The sequence below is a fragment of the Micromesistius poutassou genome, assembly GCF_964030765.1.
Source record: "Micromesistius poutassou genome assembly, contig: SCAFFOLD_459, whole genome shotgun sequence".
Taxonomy (NCBI): Eukaryota; Metazoa; Chordata; class Actinopteri; order Gadiformes; family Gadidae; genus Micromesistius; species Micromesistius poutassou.
Window position 1 is genome coordinate 1 of NW_028179981.1, and position 17,489 is coordinate 17,489.

Sequence of the window (17,489 nt, forward strand, 5' to 3'; positions counted from 1 at the left end):
TGTGTGTGTGTGTGTGTGTGTGTGTGTGTGTGTGTGTGTGTGTGTGTGTGTGTGTGTGTGTGTGTGTGTGTGTGTGTGTGTGTGTGTGTGTGTGTGTGTGTGTGTGTGTGTGTGTGTGTGTGTGTGTGTCCGTCCTTCCTCCCTCCCTGGTGGTTCCGGGGCTGTGGTTCCATACAGGCCGGGCTCAGTTGATCCGTCGTGTTGTGGTGTCCAGCCCAGGTCAGGTCGTAGCCCTGTGCCTCATGACATCACCCTGCCTGGAGGGGGGGCTTTAGGAGAGCCGTCCCCACACCCCCACACCTCCCAGTCCAGAGCGCCGGGCCCCCAGCGGGGCCGTGAGCCGGCTGCCATTGAGCCCGCGGCCCAGAACGGACGTGTTCCACTTTAGGAGAGCGTTCCTCTAGAGAGGAGAGGGCGGCCACGGCCTGCATCCAACCACAAACACGCATCCTTCTCCTGTGAAAACTGAAGAACGTGTGGGTGGGTGGGTGGGTGGGGGGGCGGGGGGGGGGGGGGGGGCGGCAGTGTGACTGTCACAATTGATCCTCGACAAATTGGAAATGGCTTTGGGGAGCATTTCAAATGCTGTGATGATAAGTCTCACTCTCGTTCTCTCGTTCTCTCTCTCTCTCGTTCTCTCGTTCTCTCTTTCTCGTTCTCTCGCTGTGTCTCTCTCGATGTGTCTCTCTCTCTCTCTCTCTCTCTCTCGCTGTGTCTCTCTCTCTCTCTCTCTCGCTGTGTCTCTCTCTCTCTCTCTCTCGCTGTGTCTCTCTCTCTCTCTCTCTCTCTCGCTGTGTCTCTCTCTCTCTCTCTCTCTCTCTCGCTGTCTCTCTCCTCGCTCGCTCGCTGTCTCTCTCTCTGTCTCTCTCTCTCTCTCTCTCTTGCTGTGTCTCTCTCTCTCGCTCGCTGTGTCTCTCTCGCTGTGTCTCTCTCTCTCTCTCTCTCTCTCTCTCTCTCTCTCTCGCTGTGTCTCTCGCTGTGTCTCTCGCTGTGTCTCTCTCTCTCTCTCTCTCTCTCTCTCTCTCTCTCTCTCTCTCTCTCTCTCCTCTCTCTCTCTCTCTCTCTCTCTCTCTCTCTCTGGTAGAGGGAGGAGGATGTTCAAACAGACTGGCTGATGTCCCTCGGGGTCCTCTGGCTGCAGCAGCACTTCATTAGCTGGAGTGAACCAGAAATGAATATGTGGGCAGAGAGTCAAAGAGTGTGTGTGTGTGTGTTTGGTGGGCGGGGGGGGGGGGGTCTGCATACCCATAATAGTACACTTCTGACCTTCACCGTGGTGGTCCCCCCCCCCACCCCCCACCACTGTCTTAGATTATATGCAGGTGCAACGATAACACTGACTACAGCGTAGCGCCGCCCACAGCCGGCTGAGCCGTCAGGGATGGACAGCCAATCGGTGTGGAGGGCTAATGGGTGAGGAGGAGGAGGGGGGGAGGGGGAGGGGAGGGGGAGGAGGGGGGGGGGGGCGGGGGCTCAGGGTAACCTAGTAACCCGGGCCTTGTTGTCATCATGATGGCTGACATTGGTTTGGTTTAGAGGGCGTACGTCCGCTCGCGCTCGGCTTTCATAGCGCCGGCGCCGGGGGGGGGGGGGGGGGGGTCGTAATTAATATTCACCATTTCATCATTTTTTTTTTTAACACACACACCACACACACACACACACACACACACACACACACACACACACACACACACACACACACACACACACACACACACACACACACACACACCCCTCTCTACCTGCTCTCTCCTCATATTCTGCCTCAACACACACACACACACACACACACACACACACACACACACACACACACACACACACACACACACACACACACACACACACACACACACACACACACACACACACACACACACAGGACAGATGTGCAGGCAGGGCTTTGATGGACGGCGGGGAAATTTCCGCCTCTCTCTCTCTCTTTCTCTCTCCTCCTTTCCTCCGATCACGGCTTTCATGTAGTATCCTTCATCTTTCATGCGTTGGTCTTTTATCAGCACTCTGGCCGTCGTGACTAGCCGCCCCCCCCTCTGTGAGAGACCATCAGACACTATCACCACCACAGGCCTTTCTCTATTCTCAACCTCCTTCATTTGATGAGGCGGCGAGGAAGAAACAAAGGCCCTGAGGCTTTTGATGAGGATGATGAGGATGATGATGAGGAGGATGATGAGGATGATGAGGATCCTAATGAGGATAGGACCGTACTGCAGCCGCGGGCGAAGACGCGAGTCTCGCTCATTCAACACGGATATTAAGACTGCGATCGTTTCAAGACACTGGCCCAGTTTTGGGGTTTCACTCTCTCACTCTCGCTCTCTCACGCTCTCTTGCTTTCTCTCTCCCCCTCCTCTCCTCTCCCCCCTCCCCTCCACCACCACCACCACCACCATTTGAATATGTTGCATATGAAACCAACTTCACCCACTCACGTCCGGTTCCCTGCACACGGTATACAATTGCATCACATATCAGATGTGGCGGATGAGATCCCAGCTGTGACACTGAAACTTACCTCACCAGGTCCATGACCTTCTCTCTCTCTCTCTCTCCGTCTCGCTCTGTCTCACTCTTTCTTTGTCTGTATCTCTCTTTCTGTATCTCTGTCTCACTCTCCCTCTCTCTCTCTCTCTCTCTGTCTCTCTCTCTTTGTCTCTCTCTCTCTGTCTCACTCCCTCTGACCTTCTGTCTGTGTCTCCCTCTCTCTCCCTGTCTGTGTCTCCCTCTCTCTCTCCCTGTCTGTGTCTCCCTCTCTCTCTCCCTGTCTGTGTCTCTCTCTCCCTCTCTCTCTCTCCCTGTCTGTGTCTCCCTCTCTCTCTCTCTGTCTCTCTCTCTTTGTCTCTCTCTCTCTGTCTCAATGTCTCACTCTGTGTCTCTCTCTGTCTCACTCACTCTGACCTTTGGTCTGTGTCTCCCTCTCTCTCTCTCTCCCCGTCTCCCTCTCTCTCCCCCGTCTGTCTGTCTCTCTCTCTGCAGTACTCGTCGGCGGGCTGCGGGCTGTCCCTCCACCACAGCGAGAAGCCGGAGCACGAGGAGGTGTGTGAGTTCCGGCCGTACACCTGCCCGTGCCCGGGGGCCACCTGCAAGTGGCACGGCTCCCTGGAGGCCGTGATGCCGCACCTGATGCACACGCACAAGTCCATCACCACCCTGCAGGTCAGCGCCCCGCAGCCCCCCCGTCGTGTTACCGTCGTACTGTAGCGCGCAGCCCCGTCGTGTTACCGTCGTACTGTAGCGCGCAGCCCCGTCGTGTTACCGTCGTACTGTAGCGCGCAGCCCCCGTCGTGTTACTGTAGCGCGGAGCCCCCGTCGTGTTACTGTAGCGCGCCAGCCCCGTCGTGTTACTGTAGCGCGCAGCCCCGTCGTGTTACTGTAGCGCGCAGCCCCGTCGTGTTACCGTCGTACTGTAGCGCGCAGCCCCGTCGTGTTACTGTAGCGCGCAGCCCCGTCGTGTTACTGTAGCGCGCAGCCCCGTCGTGTTACCGTCGTACTGTAGCGCGCAGCCCCGTCGTGTTACTGTAGCGCGCAGCCCCGTCGTGTTACCGTCGTACTGTAGCGCGCAGCCCCGTCGTGTTACTGTAGCGCGCAGCCCCGTCGTGTTACCGTCGTACTGTCGCGCGCAGCCCTGTCGTGTTACTGTAGCGCGCAGCCCCGTCGTGTTACCGTCGTACTGTCGCACGCAGCCCTGTCGTGTTACCGTCGTGTTACTGTCACACGCAGCCCTGTTGTGTTACTGTTCGTACTGTCGTGTGCAGCCCTGTTGTGTTACTGTCGTGTGCAGCCCTGTTGTGTTACTGTCGTGTGCAGCCCTGTTGTGTTACTGTCGTGTGCAGCCCTGTTGAGTTACTGTCGTGTGCAGCCCTGTTGTGTTACTGTCGTGTGCAGCCCTGTTGTGTTACTGTCGTGTGCAGCCCTGTTGTGTTACTGTCGTGTGCAGCCCTGTTGTGTTACTGTCGTGTGCAGCCCTGTTGTGTTACTGTCGTGTGCAGCCCTGTTGTGTTACTGTCGTGTGCAGCCCTGTTGTGTTACTGTCGTGTGCAGCCCTGTTGTGTTACTGTCGTGTGCAGCCCTGTTGTGTTACTGTCGTGTGCAGCCCTGTTGTGTTACTGTCGTGTGCAGCCCTGTTGTGTTACTGTCGTGTGCAGCCCTGTTGTGTTACTGTCGTGTGCAGCCCTGTTGTGTTACTGTCGCATGCAGCCCTGTTGTGTTACTGTCGTGTTACCGTCGTGCGCAGCCCCGTCGTGTTACTGTTAGACACGGGCAAAATGATTATTTTCCGGGAATCAGTTCTTTCAGTTCCCTTGACTGTCACAAATCGTTTGTTTGATTCGTTCGTTCAGTTCGTTCAGTCATGTGGTCAGTTACGTCATTTGGTGGGGGCATCTCAGGTGTCTGGCCTCACCGCTTTGCTTTTAAATACGAGGTACGCCCGCAAATGTATCCTTTTAAACCACCAGAAGGTCTCAGACGGTGACGGTGCTCAGGGAAAACAGCACATTTCTGTAGCATTAGCCTACGACGCCGCTGGAGCATCACATGTGTGTGTGGCTTTAAGAAGAACAGCCTCAAGCTGCCTCAACCACCATGAGAACGTTTTAGACTCAATCAATATAAAGTCGAGGGGAGACGAAGCTCTGTTTGTTTGTATCTTTTATTTACGTGACCATATTTTTGTTTTATGTAAAAAAAAAAAAAAAAAAAAAGGAATCAGTTCTCTTCTTTTTGGGAATCAGTTCTCGTCGTTCACCTTCGGGATCCGTTCGTTCTGACCGACTCGTTCGCGAATCGCCCCCATGCCTAGTTACTGTGGTCACACCACCGCGTGGTCACACGGCCGTGTCCTCAGACGAGCCGCGTTTGACGGTCTCAACCGTTGTACTGTAGCCCCGCTACAGTAGAGACAGAAGTCCCAACGCAGGCAGCTCGGCGCTGAACGACTCTCGTCGGCCAATCAGCAAACACCCACTGAGTGATGTGCTGCAGATGGGGACAAAACTAGGCAGAAGCTGTTTTTGACATTTTCTACAACATTAAATTATTAATGCTGCTTTGGAAGCAGTTTTAATTCGCTAATGGCGTTAACTTCCTAAATGCAGCTCTTGGGATTTGACTGGCTGAGTCTAAGCCAATCGGCTGCGGATTAAGGCTGAGCTGACGACACCCCCCTCGGCAAAAATTACCAGCGATTTATTTCCAGTAGACGGATCTTACGATTTATCTACCTATTGATCAATTAGTCATACAGTCTGTAAAATGTCATAAATAATAGAAACACCAGAAGCCTAGCTGCCTGGTCATGGTGCAGTGAGTCAGACCACCAGGGTCCTACCACGCCTTCGTTGTACAGATCCTAGCCTCATAGCACAATTGTCTCAATTATAAACTAACCCTAACCCTAACGCCGCTGATCACTGTGCCTCATTGGTTCATCCTAAGCCAATCAAGAGTGTTTTTACATCTGCACAAGTCATCTATGTGACTTAAGCATTTTTTACGCCAAATACGAGATGAACCTTAAACTATGACTTGGGCAATTATGCTATGAGGTACCCCAGAAGTCCAGTGTGTTCTTGCGAAAGCACAATTTGAATTTGCTCAGCGAGTCACTCTGGGAACGAGAAACATACTCACTCCCCGGAACATTAACCAATCACAGCGGTGTATCTGATATAGGCGGTGCCAAAAGCGTTGCTGTTTTACCGACCGGATACGGCGAGAGTCTTTATCTACTGGTTAGCTCCGCTGGTCTGGATACGTCACCCCCTTGTATTCTTCTGATTGGTCGTAGTGTTATCCAATTGCAGTGCGGTGATATTTTCAAATGCATGCTTGGCACCGCCCCTCGAGTCGGGCCGTGTTCATCACTCGTTGCCACCAGACCCTACAGCTCTCTAGACGTGGTCTGGATCAGACCCTACAGCTCTCTAGACGTGGTCTGGATCAGACCCTACAGCTCTCTAGACGTGGCTCTGGATCAGACCCTACAGCTCTCTAGACGTGGTCTGGATCAGACCCTACAGCTCTCTAGACGTGGCTCTGGATCAGACCCTACAGCTCTCTAGATGAGGCTCTGGATCAGACCCTACAGCTCTCTAGACGTGGCTCTGGATCAGACCCTACAGCTCTCTAGACGTGGCTCTGGATCAGACCCTACAGCTCTCTAGATGTGGCTCTGGATCAGACCCTACAGCTCTCTAGACGTGGTCTGGATCAGATCCTACAGCTCTCTAGACGTGGCTCTGGATCAGACCCTACAGCTCTCTAGACGTGGCTCTGGATCAGACCCTACAGCTCTCTAGATGAGGCTCTGGATCAGACCCTACAGCTCTCTAGACGTGGCTCTGGATCAGACCCTACAGCTCTCTAGACGTGGCTCTGGACCAGACCCTACAGCTCTCTAGACGTGGCTCGATGTAGCTGGATAGCTGATAGCTGAAAGACCATAACATAATAATACCCGTAAATGCATTAGATAAATAAAGACATTTAAAATACTCTAATAAATAGATAAAGTGCAACAGATAAAAAAAAATATTTAAAGTGTGCCAGTGTGCCAGTCCAGTGAGTTCAGCGAGGAGATGTGGTGTCTGATGCTGGTGTGTTAAGTATCCTGACAGCTCCTCCTCCCACCTGCCCCCCTCCTCCCTCCTCCCCAGGGGGAGGACATCGTGTTCCTGGCCACGGACATCAACCTGCCGGGCGCGGTGGACTGGGTGATGATGCAGTCGTGCTTCAGCCACCACTTCATGCTGGTGCTGGAGAAGCAGGAGAAGTACGAGGGCCACCAGCAGTTCTTCGCCGTGGTGCTGCTCATCGGCACGCGCAAGCAGGCCGAGAACTTCGCCTACCGCCTGGAGCTCAACGGCAACCGCCGCCGCCTCACCTGGGAGGCCACGCCCCGCTCCATCCACGACGGCGTGGCCGCCGCCATCCTCAACAGCGACTGCCTGGTGTTCGACACGTCCGTCGCGCACCTCTTCGCCGACAACGGCAACCTGGGCATCAACGTCACCATCTCCATGTGCTGACGGACGGACGGACGGACGGACGGAAAGACGCCCCCGCCACGGGGACGGGGACGGGGGGGTGGGGGGGGGGCGTCGCCACGGCGCCACCACGGCCCAGACTGAGTCCACAGGTCGTGGTCGTGGTCGTGGTTTTGGACGCGGGGACGGCGGCGGCGGCGCCCCTCAGGGTGCAGCTCCGCGTGGGAGCGCTCCGTGACGGGGGGGGGGGCGGCGGCGTACTTGTGTGTGTGTGTGTGTGTGTGTGTGTGTGTGTGTGTGTGTGTGTGTGTGTGTGTGTGTGTGTGTGTGTGTGTGTGTGTGTGTGTGTGTGTGTGTGTGTGTGTGTGTCTCTTGCTCTGTCCGGCCCCGCCGCTGGTTAACGAGGTAATGCCCGTTTTCATTAGCAGCGTTCTGATTGGTCTCCGTGGTCGACGCGGACGGCCCTCTCAGAGCCCGGTAATCCCCCCCGGGGGTTTAATCTGAGATTAAGACCCGGGAACGGGGAGGACAGCGCGCACATTCCAGGGTCCCCTCTGTGCTCTGCCAAGCATCTGCCTTACTTTTATACTGCGGACTCCTCTGGTCAACTCCACCCCCTCTGGTCACCTCCACCCTCTCTGGTCAACTCCACCCTCTCTGTCAACTCCACCCTCTCTCTGGTCACCTCCACCCTCTCTGGTCAACTCCACCTCCACCCCCTCTGGTCACCGTCACCTCCACCTCCACCCCTCTGGTCACCTCCACCCCTCTGGTCACCTCCACCCTCTCTGTCAACTCCACCCCCTCTGGTCACCTCCACCCTCTCTGTCAACTCCACCCCCTCTGGTCACCTCCCACCCCCTCTGGTCACCTCCCACCCCCCTGGTCCCCTCCCACCCCCTCTGGTCACCTCCACCCTCTCTGGTCCCCTCCCACCCCTCTGGTCACCTCCACCTCCACCCCTCTGGTCAACTCCACCCTCTCTGTCAACTCCACCCCCTCTGGTCACCTCCACCCTCTCTGTCAACACCACCTCCACCCCCTCTGGTCACCTCCACCCCCTCTGGTCCCCTCCCACCTCTCTGGTCCCCTCCCACCCCCCCTGGTCCCCTCCCACCCCTCTGGTCAGCTCCACCCCCCTGGTCACCTCCACCCCTCCCATCCACCCAGACCTTCTGTTTGTTCGGTTTCTTGTCTTATTGTTGTTGTTTGAATTGTTCCTTTGCTCAAACCGAGGGACTAATCCCAGATGGAAACGTTTATGGATTGTGTTGATAATGAAAGCGATTCTATTTTCTTTGTACGAGCTCCAAAGCACCTGGACGGACCACATCCTTTTTTTTTTTTCTTTTTTTTTTCTGAACCGAGTTCCACAAACCAACGGGAGCACGCCGTGAACGCTTGCCCCCCCCCCCCCCCCCCCCGCGCAGAGTCCGACCGACAACGGCCGACTGGACTGGACTCACAGCGAGAACGGCCCACTCCTCTGATCCATACCTCTGACTCCACGTCTGTAACCCAGCCCGTCCTCTGGGGGGCGCTCTCTCTCAGTCTACTGATGAACACACACACCTCCCGTGTCTCCTCCTGGTTAATAAGCAGCATGGGGGGGGGGGGGGTGTATAGAACAGGCAATGGACTGTAAGTTAACAAATAATATCGAAATGTAACACACTTGATTGATCATTACTGACATTAAACCGAGGGGGGGGGGGGGGGGGATATAGAAACAACACACAGACACACACACACACACACACACACACACACACACACACACACACACACACACACACACACACCAACATCTGTACACACGGCGAGGTAACCTTGTGGAAGAAATACGTTCCAGGAAATGTTTCTAATATTGTACAGGATTTACGGTAATGATGGTATATTTTTTTGAAGAGACAAACGAACAAAAAAAAAACGTATTACGTGTTGTTGCAGATTTCTGAGGTATTAACATGTTATCAGGTTGTACAGAGAGTGAGAAGCTATTTTCTAAGCTGATGTTGATATGTTCTTAAATATGTTGTACTCTTGTCTTCCTTGGCGATTATTAAGCGGACTTTATCCTTTTATCACGTCGGCTCGTCGTTCCGAACGCAGCGGCTCGTCGGCGGTCACTGCGGACGGTGTGCGTAACACAAAGGTGTAGGCTATGAATCGAGCGTTAACAACGACCGACTGTACTGATTTGTAGTCAAACCTTACACGTACTTATACTTAATACTGTATCTGGGAGTTGATCCAAGCTGCAATAATGAGCACTGTAATGGTCTATTTTAAATAATTCTGAAATACATCGCTTACAAATCACGCTGCTTGTCATACAGGTTTGTGTCACACGTTCCTGGTTCTTTTTAAAACTCCTGACTTTGTTTGACATCTCCTTGCTGTTTTTTAACCGTGTAAATCAATCTATTATCAACCAGCAACACGTAGAGCAGAGTGCACTGGTAACTGCTTTGAATGTTAGTAGGTAATAACAGCTTATCAATCTGTGCCTGACGGCAAGTAAGAAAAAGCATTAATGTTTCCGTTGTAGCAAAAAAAACAAAATGCCCATGTGCTCTTTTAGTTGGGAACGCATCTGTTGGACTGAAGAAACAGGGATGAAGACAAATGATAAAGCATAATAAATCCCACGGCATAGTATCAACTATTGAAACGCCCTGATTCAACCTTGTATTCAGTTATTTAGATAAGACCAAGTTCGTTGTGTTTTCTGCACTAAACATTTTCTTGATTGCAGTACAGTTAATTTAACCTTTTTTTTTAAGACGACGTTTGCTTGCAATATCTAAAAGTGTCCACCCGCCTCATTGTTCATCATAACCTGGTGACAAGCTACACATGAATCATTAAAGTCCCGTCTATGTGTCATAAACCACCCTACTTTTACAGACCGTTTTATTTGTTTTTTCAAATCCTCACATCTGACTTCACTTCAGTCGTGGAATGGAACAACTTATCTCCTAGCTGATCGTGTCCCATGCCCGTATTTGTTGTGTTGATGAGCAAAGGTCTCATGTTTCCAGTACTAACAACGACCAGTGTTCCCACAAGACGGTAGATTTGAATCCTTCTCACACATAACGTGACTCTCATTGAAAGCCTGCATTGCCAATAAAACAAGTGTTTAAAAAAAAAAAAAAAAAAAAAAAAGATGAATTGTAGTTTTGAACTGTACACGTCCTTAACAGAACCTCACTTCATATTCTCCATTGTCCGGCTGAATGTGAACGTATACAGACGACAACGCATCTCCCCCAGCCAGGTGTGTGTTTAGTCTGAGGCCATGGGTCTCTGCTGGTCAGAGGCCGCTGGGACCAGAGGCTACTGGTTAGAGGCTGCTGGGACCAGAGGCTACTGGTTAGAGGCTGCTGGGACCAGAGGCTACTGGTCAGAGGCTGCTGGTTAGAGGCTACTGGTCAGAGGCTGCTGGGACCAGAGGCTACTGGTTAGAGGCTGCTGGTTAGAGGCCGCTGGGACCAGAGGCTGCTGGGACTAGAGGCTGCTGGTTAGAGGCTACTGGGACTAGAGGCTGCTGGGACCAGAGGCTACTGGTTAGACGCTGCTGGGACTAGAGGCTGCTGGTTAGAGGCTACTGGGACCAGAGGCTACTGGGACCAGGGGCTGCTGGGACCAGAGGCTACTGGTTAGAGGCTACTGGTTAGAGGCTGCTGGGACCAGAGGCTACTGGTTAGAGGCTGCTGGGACCAGAGGCTGCTGGGACCAGAGGTTACTGGTTAGAGGCTGCTAGTTAGAGGCTACTGGTTAGAGGCCACTGGGACCAGGGGCTGCTGCAAGAGAGAGAATTCGCTCAAAGTGCTTTCTGTAATTTTCCATTGAGTCAATTTGATCTTTTATTCTCCAAGGGGATTAACATCACTATCTGTTATAATCTTGCTCGCTGCTACCCAAAGTCTATTAATAGTCCCCCTAAACCTTCTCTCCCCAGTACCGCACAGACCCCCGCGCTCTTATTCTAGGTTCCAATAAGGACGAACCGTGTATCCGATTCATTCTGATACTGAGATATTCATTCAGTTAATATAGAACAGGGTAAACACTAGGGGTGTGCATCTCTCCAATAAAAGACGATTCGATACATGGGGTACGATACGATTCAGGAACGATACATTTTTAAAATGGAACGATTCGATTCAGTTCGATTCAGAAGATTCACATCTTTTAAATCAAAATCGATTTTCCGATTCAAACCGGTTTTTGTTACACCCCTAGTAAATACAATTCCTTTTTAACCCACACTCAGATCCACGAGGAACGACTGAATCGGATGCAAGTCCGCACTCATTAAAAGATAAAGACCACTGCCATAGCTTCAACTACACATTGGAAATTCCACACACATACACACACACACTGCACTCTAAAAAGACATCCGTTCTTCTGAACATGACTCGAGCAGCCAGCCCCCTTTCAGGACGAGTTAATGCCGCTATCAGCCTGAGCTGCTGCTGCTCTGTGACGCGATTACCAAGAGATGACATTTAATGTTTAGATTGCAGTTAGGGGAGGATCAATAGTCGTCTTCACGGGGGAATCCCCGGTCTTTATATAGGATTTAACGGATGCAATCTTATCACTACGCCCCTGTTCTCTCTAATACTGGTAGCCTGCTGGCATCTCCCCACCGCCCCCCCGACACACTCACACACATCCTTCCTCCTCCGCCTGCTTCACTCACAGTACACATCATGACACACACACACATACACACACACACACACACACACACACACACACACACACACACACACACACACACACACACACACACACACTGATGGGGGGGTGTGTGAGGCCTTAATTGGTTTCAATGTCAAGATGTCCCAGACACTCATTCACAGCAATTATGTTTTCATTAACGACCTAATAAATGCTTTTATTGGCTCTCCTCTGTGATCGTCTGGGATAATCAAACAGACATTTTGGTGCGCTACTATATAGCAAAACCGTAAAACATATGTAGGGACACAGAACACTGACGTTATTACACTGGATGGTTATTTACTTAAAACTGCGTTGAACCATATTATGGTAACATACAGGACATTTATTTAGCTTACAAAATATATGGTGATGGTACCTTCAGAGGAGTGATCTGTTGTTATGTCTTAGTTTGGGATATGACATTACTTTAGGCAGTTTCATTTGTTGGGTTATTTATTTAGTCGAGCTAATCTTGTGTAAGTGTTTCCGAGTCTGACCGACCTCTAGTTACTGAGCACTACCGTGTTTTAATGTCGCTTTTGGACACGTCATTCCAAGGCTACTTTCAAATCAATCATATATAAATAAGATATTTTGACACCGACATGTTGACTGATGTTTTATTTACAAGACGACAAAGTCATTTTTATTTCCGGTATTACAAATATTTTCTTAAAAAAAGAAAGAGGACTTCTTATGGTCACGGAGACAGTTTGGACCGTTCTTGGTACGGGTGACGGAAGTATAGATTGTTTCACTTCAAAGTAAAAAGGAACAAAATTGTCCAAAAAAATACGGAACAAACAACAAAAAAGTCCCGGTCAGAGGACGTTCCTGAGGAGTTAACAACACAAGTCTGGAGAGCTGACGCCTTCAACAAAATGGGTTTACAGTAACAACGTCTCCCCCGTCACACCGGCCTCCAGGTCGTTTGGCCCCCCTAGAAAAACCAGAGGCGCCTAAAACGACTTCTAAAAACGTTTGTTCTCACATGAGACGCGCCCCGGACGGCAGCCAGCCGGTTCACCGTTAACGAGCTGAACCGCTGCTGGTGTCACTAACGGGGGTGGGGGTGGGGGTGGGGGGGGGTGGGCCTCAGGACCTCCGCTGGTCCCCGTCCTGGCTGTGCTCCCTCCGCCGGCCGCTCCGGTCTCTCTCCCTGTCCGTCCCTCCTCTGTCCCTCTTTCTGTCCACGTCCCTGTCTCGCTCTCTCTCTCTCTCCCTGTGTCCGTCTCGCTCTCTCTCTCTCTCCCTGTGTACGTCTCTCTCTCTCTCCCTGTGTCCGTCTCTCTCTCTCCTTCTGTCACTCTCCCCGTCCCTCTCGTCTTCTCTCTCCCTCGTCTGTCTCCCCTCTCTGTCCCGTTCCCTCTCCCTCTCTCTCTCCCGCCCGCCGTCTCTGTTGTGGTCCCTCTCTCGCTCTTTGTGCCATTTCACATCGCCACCCTCTCTCTCGGCCCCCCTCTCCCTCTCCCTCTCTCTCTCTCTCGGCCTGTCGGCGTCCCTCTCCCATCCGCCCTCCTCCCCCCTCCGCCTCCTCTTCCTCCTCTCCTCCTCCTCCTCCTCTTCCTCTTCTTGCTCCCCGCCGCGCTGGTCTCCATGGCGACCGTGGTACCCGCCGTCGGCCCCGGGTCTGTCCCCAGAGCGCGGGTTCCGTTGCTCGGCAACCGCCGCCTTGCTGTCCCGGGGCGCCCTCTTGTGGACGTAGCTGTCGTAGCCGGCGTCCGGCTTCTCCTGTTTGATGGTGACGTCGGGGGGGAGGGAGAGCGACGGGGGGGAGGAGGGGGAGGAGGAGGAGTGGGGGAGTCTGGCGCCGCCGCCGCCGCCGCCGCCGCCGCCGCCGCCGCCGGGCTCCTCCTTAACGGCCTTGGCTCTTTTCTTTTCCTTCTTCTCCTTTTTCTTCTTCTTCTTCTGTTTCTTGTCTGCGTGGACGAAAGGACGACGGGACGATCATAATGTGATCATAAAAGATACAAAAAAAGGCGGAATCTGTGCTGTTTCTTTTTTTCTCCGACCCGTTTTAGTCGACACGTTCACTTCAGGTTCAAGCTTCTCTCCCATCAGACTCTAGAGATTAACCTAAAGTCTGCTTTGTGAGACTAAAATGTAGGCCGGGTCTAAGCTGCGAGACCCTGAAGGTGCCATGACATGACGTGCCACCAGGTGTGGGTGTGATTAGCCGCCGTTACAAGCTGTTCTGGAAATCTGCCCCTTATGACGTCATAAGGGGCAGAAAGTGGGCGTGTCCACCTAGATGCGTGCTGGGATACACCAGTCCACCAGCCTACCCCAGTGGACCGTAGCAAACGCTGCTCATCTATCCGTCACACATCTAGGTGGCCCGCCTGTGATGTCACAAGGGGCTGATTTCCAAAACGGCTTGTGACTTGCTCCTCACACTCACACCTGGTGGCGCGTCGCGGCGTCTTAAACACACGCTGTAAACACACGGCTCCAAACAGGCCTGGACCCTCACCTCACGTGGTGTCTCTCTTACCTTTCTTGCTCTTCTTCACAGCGACCGCGTACTGCTCCTCCTCCCCCTCTTCCTCCTCCTCCTCCTCCTCCTCCTCCGACGACGACAGCTGGTCGGGGAGCTTGGGGGCGCAGCCCTCGTCCCTCAGGGCCTTGGTGATGTCGTCGATGTCCTCCGTGTCCTTGGGGGGCTTGTAGTTGCTCACGTGGTCCACGCGGATCGTGCGCCCTTTGATCTGAGGACCGACGGGCAGATGGGTCTCTGTCACCCGAGTCGTACTACACACTGTATATAATATAATTAAGCAATGGATCACGACTGGGCTGTGGTATGTTCTCACCTACCCTCTGGCTATCAGAAATCTGAACTTGCACTAAAGATATGTTAACAGCACTTTAACAACTGCATGCACTGTGCACTTTCTCTGTCTACTGTCTTACTGTCTGTCGGGTATGGTCTGCAGTGCTACTGTCTGCTGGGATTGTCTATTGTTTATTGTTTGTTGTACATTGTCTTGTTCTGTACTTATGATGTCTGTCCTTCATGTTTGGCTGTCTGAGAGTTGTACCAAGACAAATTCCTATCAACTTGTTGACATGGCAATAAATATATTGAATCATTATACCACAGTTAAGGGCCCTTAACTGTGGTATAATGAGCACATTTCACTGACTGAAGTGATCTATTGCGTTTATAAAACGGTTACGTTAAGTATGGCGAAAGGAAAGTCATAGACACTCTCAATTTTGAAAAAACGACAAAAGTCGGAAAAGCATTTTTTTTTAACAAATACAAAAAAGTAGTCCCTCCTGGCTGCCTGCAAAGTGCGTGGCGGTTGCTATGCAACACACTGTAGCGTCCTTCAGAGAGAAGGCTAGAGACGGTATGGTTACAACCCAGTCCGACTTTGTGCTACTGTTTGAAGCTAGTAGCGTTGAGTATGAGCCATGCTAGGGTTATGTCCGGGAAGGGGGCACACAGTAGTAGTGGACTAGATGTGATACCCCCCCCCCCCCCCCCCCCCGCCCGCACACAAACACATTCATGTTAAAACCACGTAACGCGCTACGGGGGTCTTTAGAGGGGCTGTTCAATCAACATCATTATTACAATTATTCTGATGAATACTGACCGGAGGAGCCTCAGTTACCTTAATCCCGTTGAGGTTGTCCACAGCCAGGACGGTGCTCCGCTGGTCCTCGAAGCAGATGAAGCAGAAGCCCTTGGATTTGCCCGTCTTCTTGTCCCGGACCAGGTTGATATTAACTATCTCTCCGTACCTGAACGCCACGGGAGAAGAAAAAAGGTGAACATATGGAAACCGCAGTGGCTGCCATTCTACGCTCTCCTCGGGCGGGCGGCGTTCTCTAGAAGGACATCGTCTCTTTCTCTTTCTCTCCTCCTTCCTGTATTTCGTTATCCCCTCTGTGTTTATTCCGATCTAGGATGTCCAATGCACAATAATGTACTCCCGGGTTTTCATCTGATCTTTCGTGCGTTGTTCTGCGTTGATACTTACTGAGAAAACACACAGATGACGTCTCCCTCCGTCAGTTCGTATGGAAACCCGCCTGGACAACAGAGAAACGGGTTAAGAGCGCATCGCACCACCGAGGTGAGCTCCAGGAAAGTGTTGCTTGATAATAGCAATGTGTGCATTTAACCTAGGGGCCTGGGCGATAAAACAATAAATGATCGTATCGTGATAGACTTTTGATCAATATCAATATAAAACATGTTCAATATATATATCGATAAGAGACCGGACCACCGGATCTAGCAGCTGGGTTTGTTACACAAACACGGTTCCATTCTTATTTACAATATCTGAGTGTTTTTCATTGTTGTGTCGACATTGGAGTATTGATCAATGAAGAACAGTGGAAGGTCGTATTAAGTGTTAAACAGAAGTGTTTAAATCCAGCATGGTAATTCCTAGTATTTTAGGTCATTACAATTATCAATAGTTATCGACCAATATGATGAAGTTATATCGTGATGATGTCTTTCAGCCGTATCGCCCAGGCCTAATTTAACCCCAAAGAAAAAATAATAATTTCCTCTAATTTACCAACGAATACCCAGGCGCTGTCCTTGTACTCGGTGTGCCACGACACGGACTCCTTCACCCCCAGCTGGTGCTCCCTCTCGTTCAGCTCGTTGATCAGCTTCACCTTTGTTAAAGGACTGGAACGCGACGGCAGAACATGACAGTGTTGTTGTTGACATCAGAGCAAACAATCACAATCACTGTCGTCTCATGATTCTGTTATAACCTGTCGGCTTTCACAAAGTAGTAGACAAAACATGTCACGTTGTTCTTCCCAAGTTCAAGTTCAAGTTCAAGTTTAAAGTTTATTATTATTATAGCCATTTCAACAATATAAAAAAATACAGTTGATAGGAATGTGTTTTGGTATGCTCACATGTATCACACAGCAACAATAACACAACATAACGACAAGACAAAAAGCCCAAAACGGCACATACAACAACAAGAGAGTACAACAACACTTAACGCACATAAAAAACACACACAATGCATGGTTCACAGAGGACTGCAGCACTAAAGTACAGTAGTGCAACAGAAAGTGCAACAGCTACAACATTAACAGCTATTACTGCACGAATACAAAGCTGTGTGGGGACTACACACCACGCCAGGTAGAGGGATGAGTTTAATGCTGCATTTGGTATTTTTGTGATATACACGGAGCGCGATATTTGAGAACTGTTTCGAAAAGTGAAGTGGGAACACGTTTTGTTTACTTGGGGTCACACTGGTTAACTCATAACGGGAGGCTATGGTGAGCTATGGGAAGAGAGGAGGACAACGATAGCCTAGCCCTCAATGCTATGGACACATTAGAACTATTAGACATGAGATAAATATCAATAGCGATGAGTAAGAACTTACTTCATGTTGAGCTGAGGGGACCCACCACACTCTCTTGCAGACACTACAGGGAGGGACGCGCTACCATACGTCACTTCCGCACGGTCCTACGTCCGTCGCCGCCGCTTCCGCACCGCCCGGCCTCTGCTTCCGCCTGGCGGTCGGAGGTTTGAACTGTGGTGGTTCCCGGAAACAATTTGTTACAGTCGTAGAAAACATACTTGGAGCTTGTTTTTGAATCGAATAATCAATGTGATATTATTCCCCGAATCTTCCTTCTTAAAAAGTGTGCGTCGCTTATGTGTGTAATATAAACGGATGTCAAACCACGGCCGGAGGCGGCGCTGTGAGACCGCCTACAGAACGG

At 51.4% G+C, this 17,489-nt stretch overlaps 2 protein-coding genes across 2 annotated transcripts; one reads left to right on the forward strand and one right to left on the reverse strand.

Annotated features, from left to right (window-relative positions):
• Window positions 1-3,000: 3,000 nt before the first annotated feature.
• On the forward strand, window positions 3,001-7,070 carry siah2l (seven in absentia homolog 2-like; the record flags this gene model as incomplete). The annotated part of the gene is made up of 2 exons (XM_084489417.1): window positions 3,001-3,180; window positions 6,681-7,070. Coding segments are annotated over 2 exons (552 nt in total), but the record flags the coding sequence as incomplete, so codon positions are not given.
• Window positions 7,071-12,828: 5,758 nt separating this feature from the next.
• On the reverse strand, window positions 12,829-17,226 carry rbmx2 (RNA binding motif protein X-linked 2). Its single transcript, XM_084489419.1, has 6 exons — window positions 17,144-17,226; window positions 16,298-16,413; window positions 15,746-15,797; window positions 15,377-15,506; window positions 14,248-14,461; window positions 12,829-13,672 (listed from the first exon to the last, which is right to left on the reverse strand). The coding sequence occupies exons 1-6, from the start codon at window positions 17,146-17,148 to the stop codon at window positions 12,849-12,851; spliced, it is 1,341 nt and encodes a 446-aa protein (XP_084345545.1). The 5' UTR covers window positions 17,149-17,226; the 3' UTR covers window positions 12,829-12,848.
• Between the last annotated feature and the right edge of the window lie 263 nt (window positions 17,227-17,489).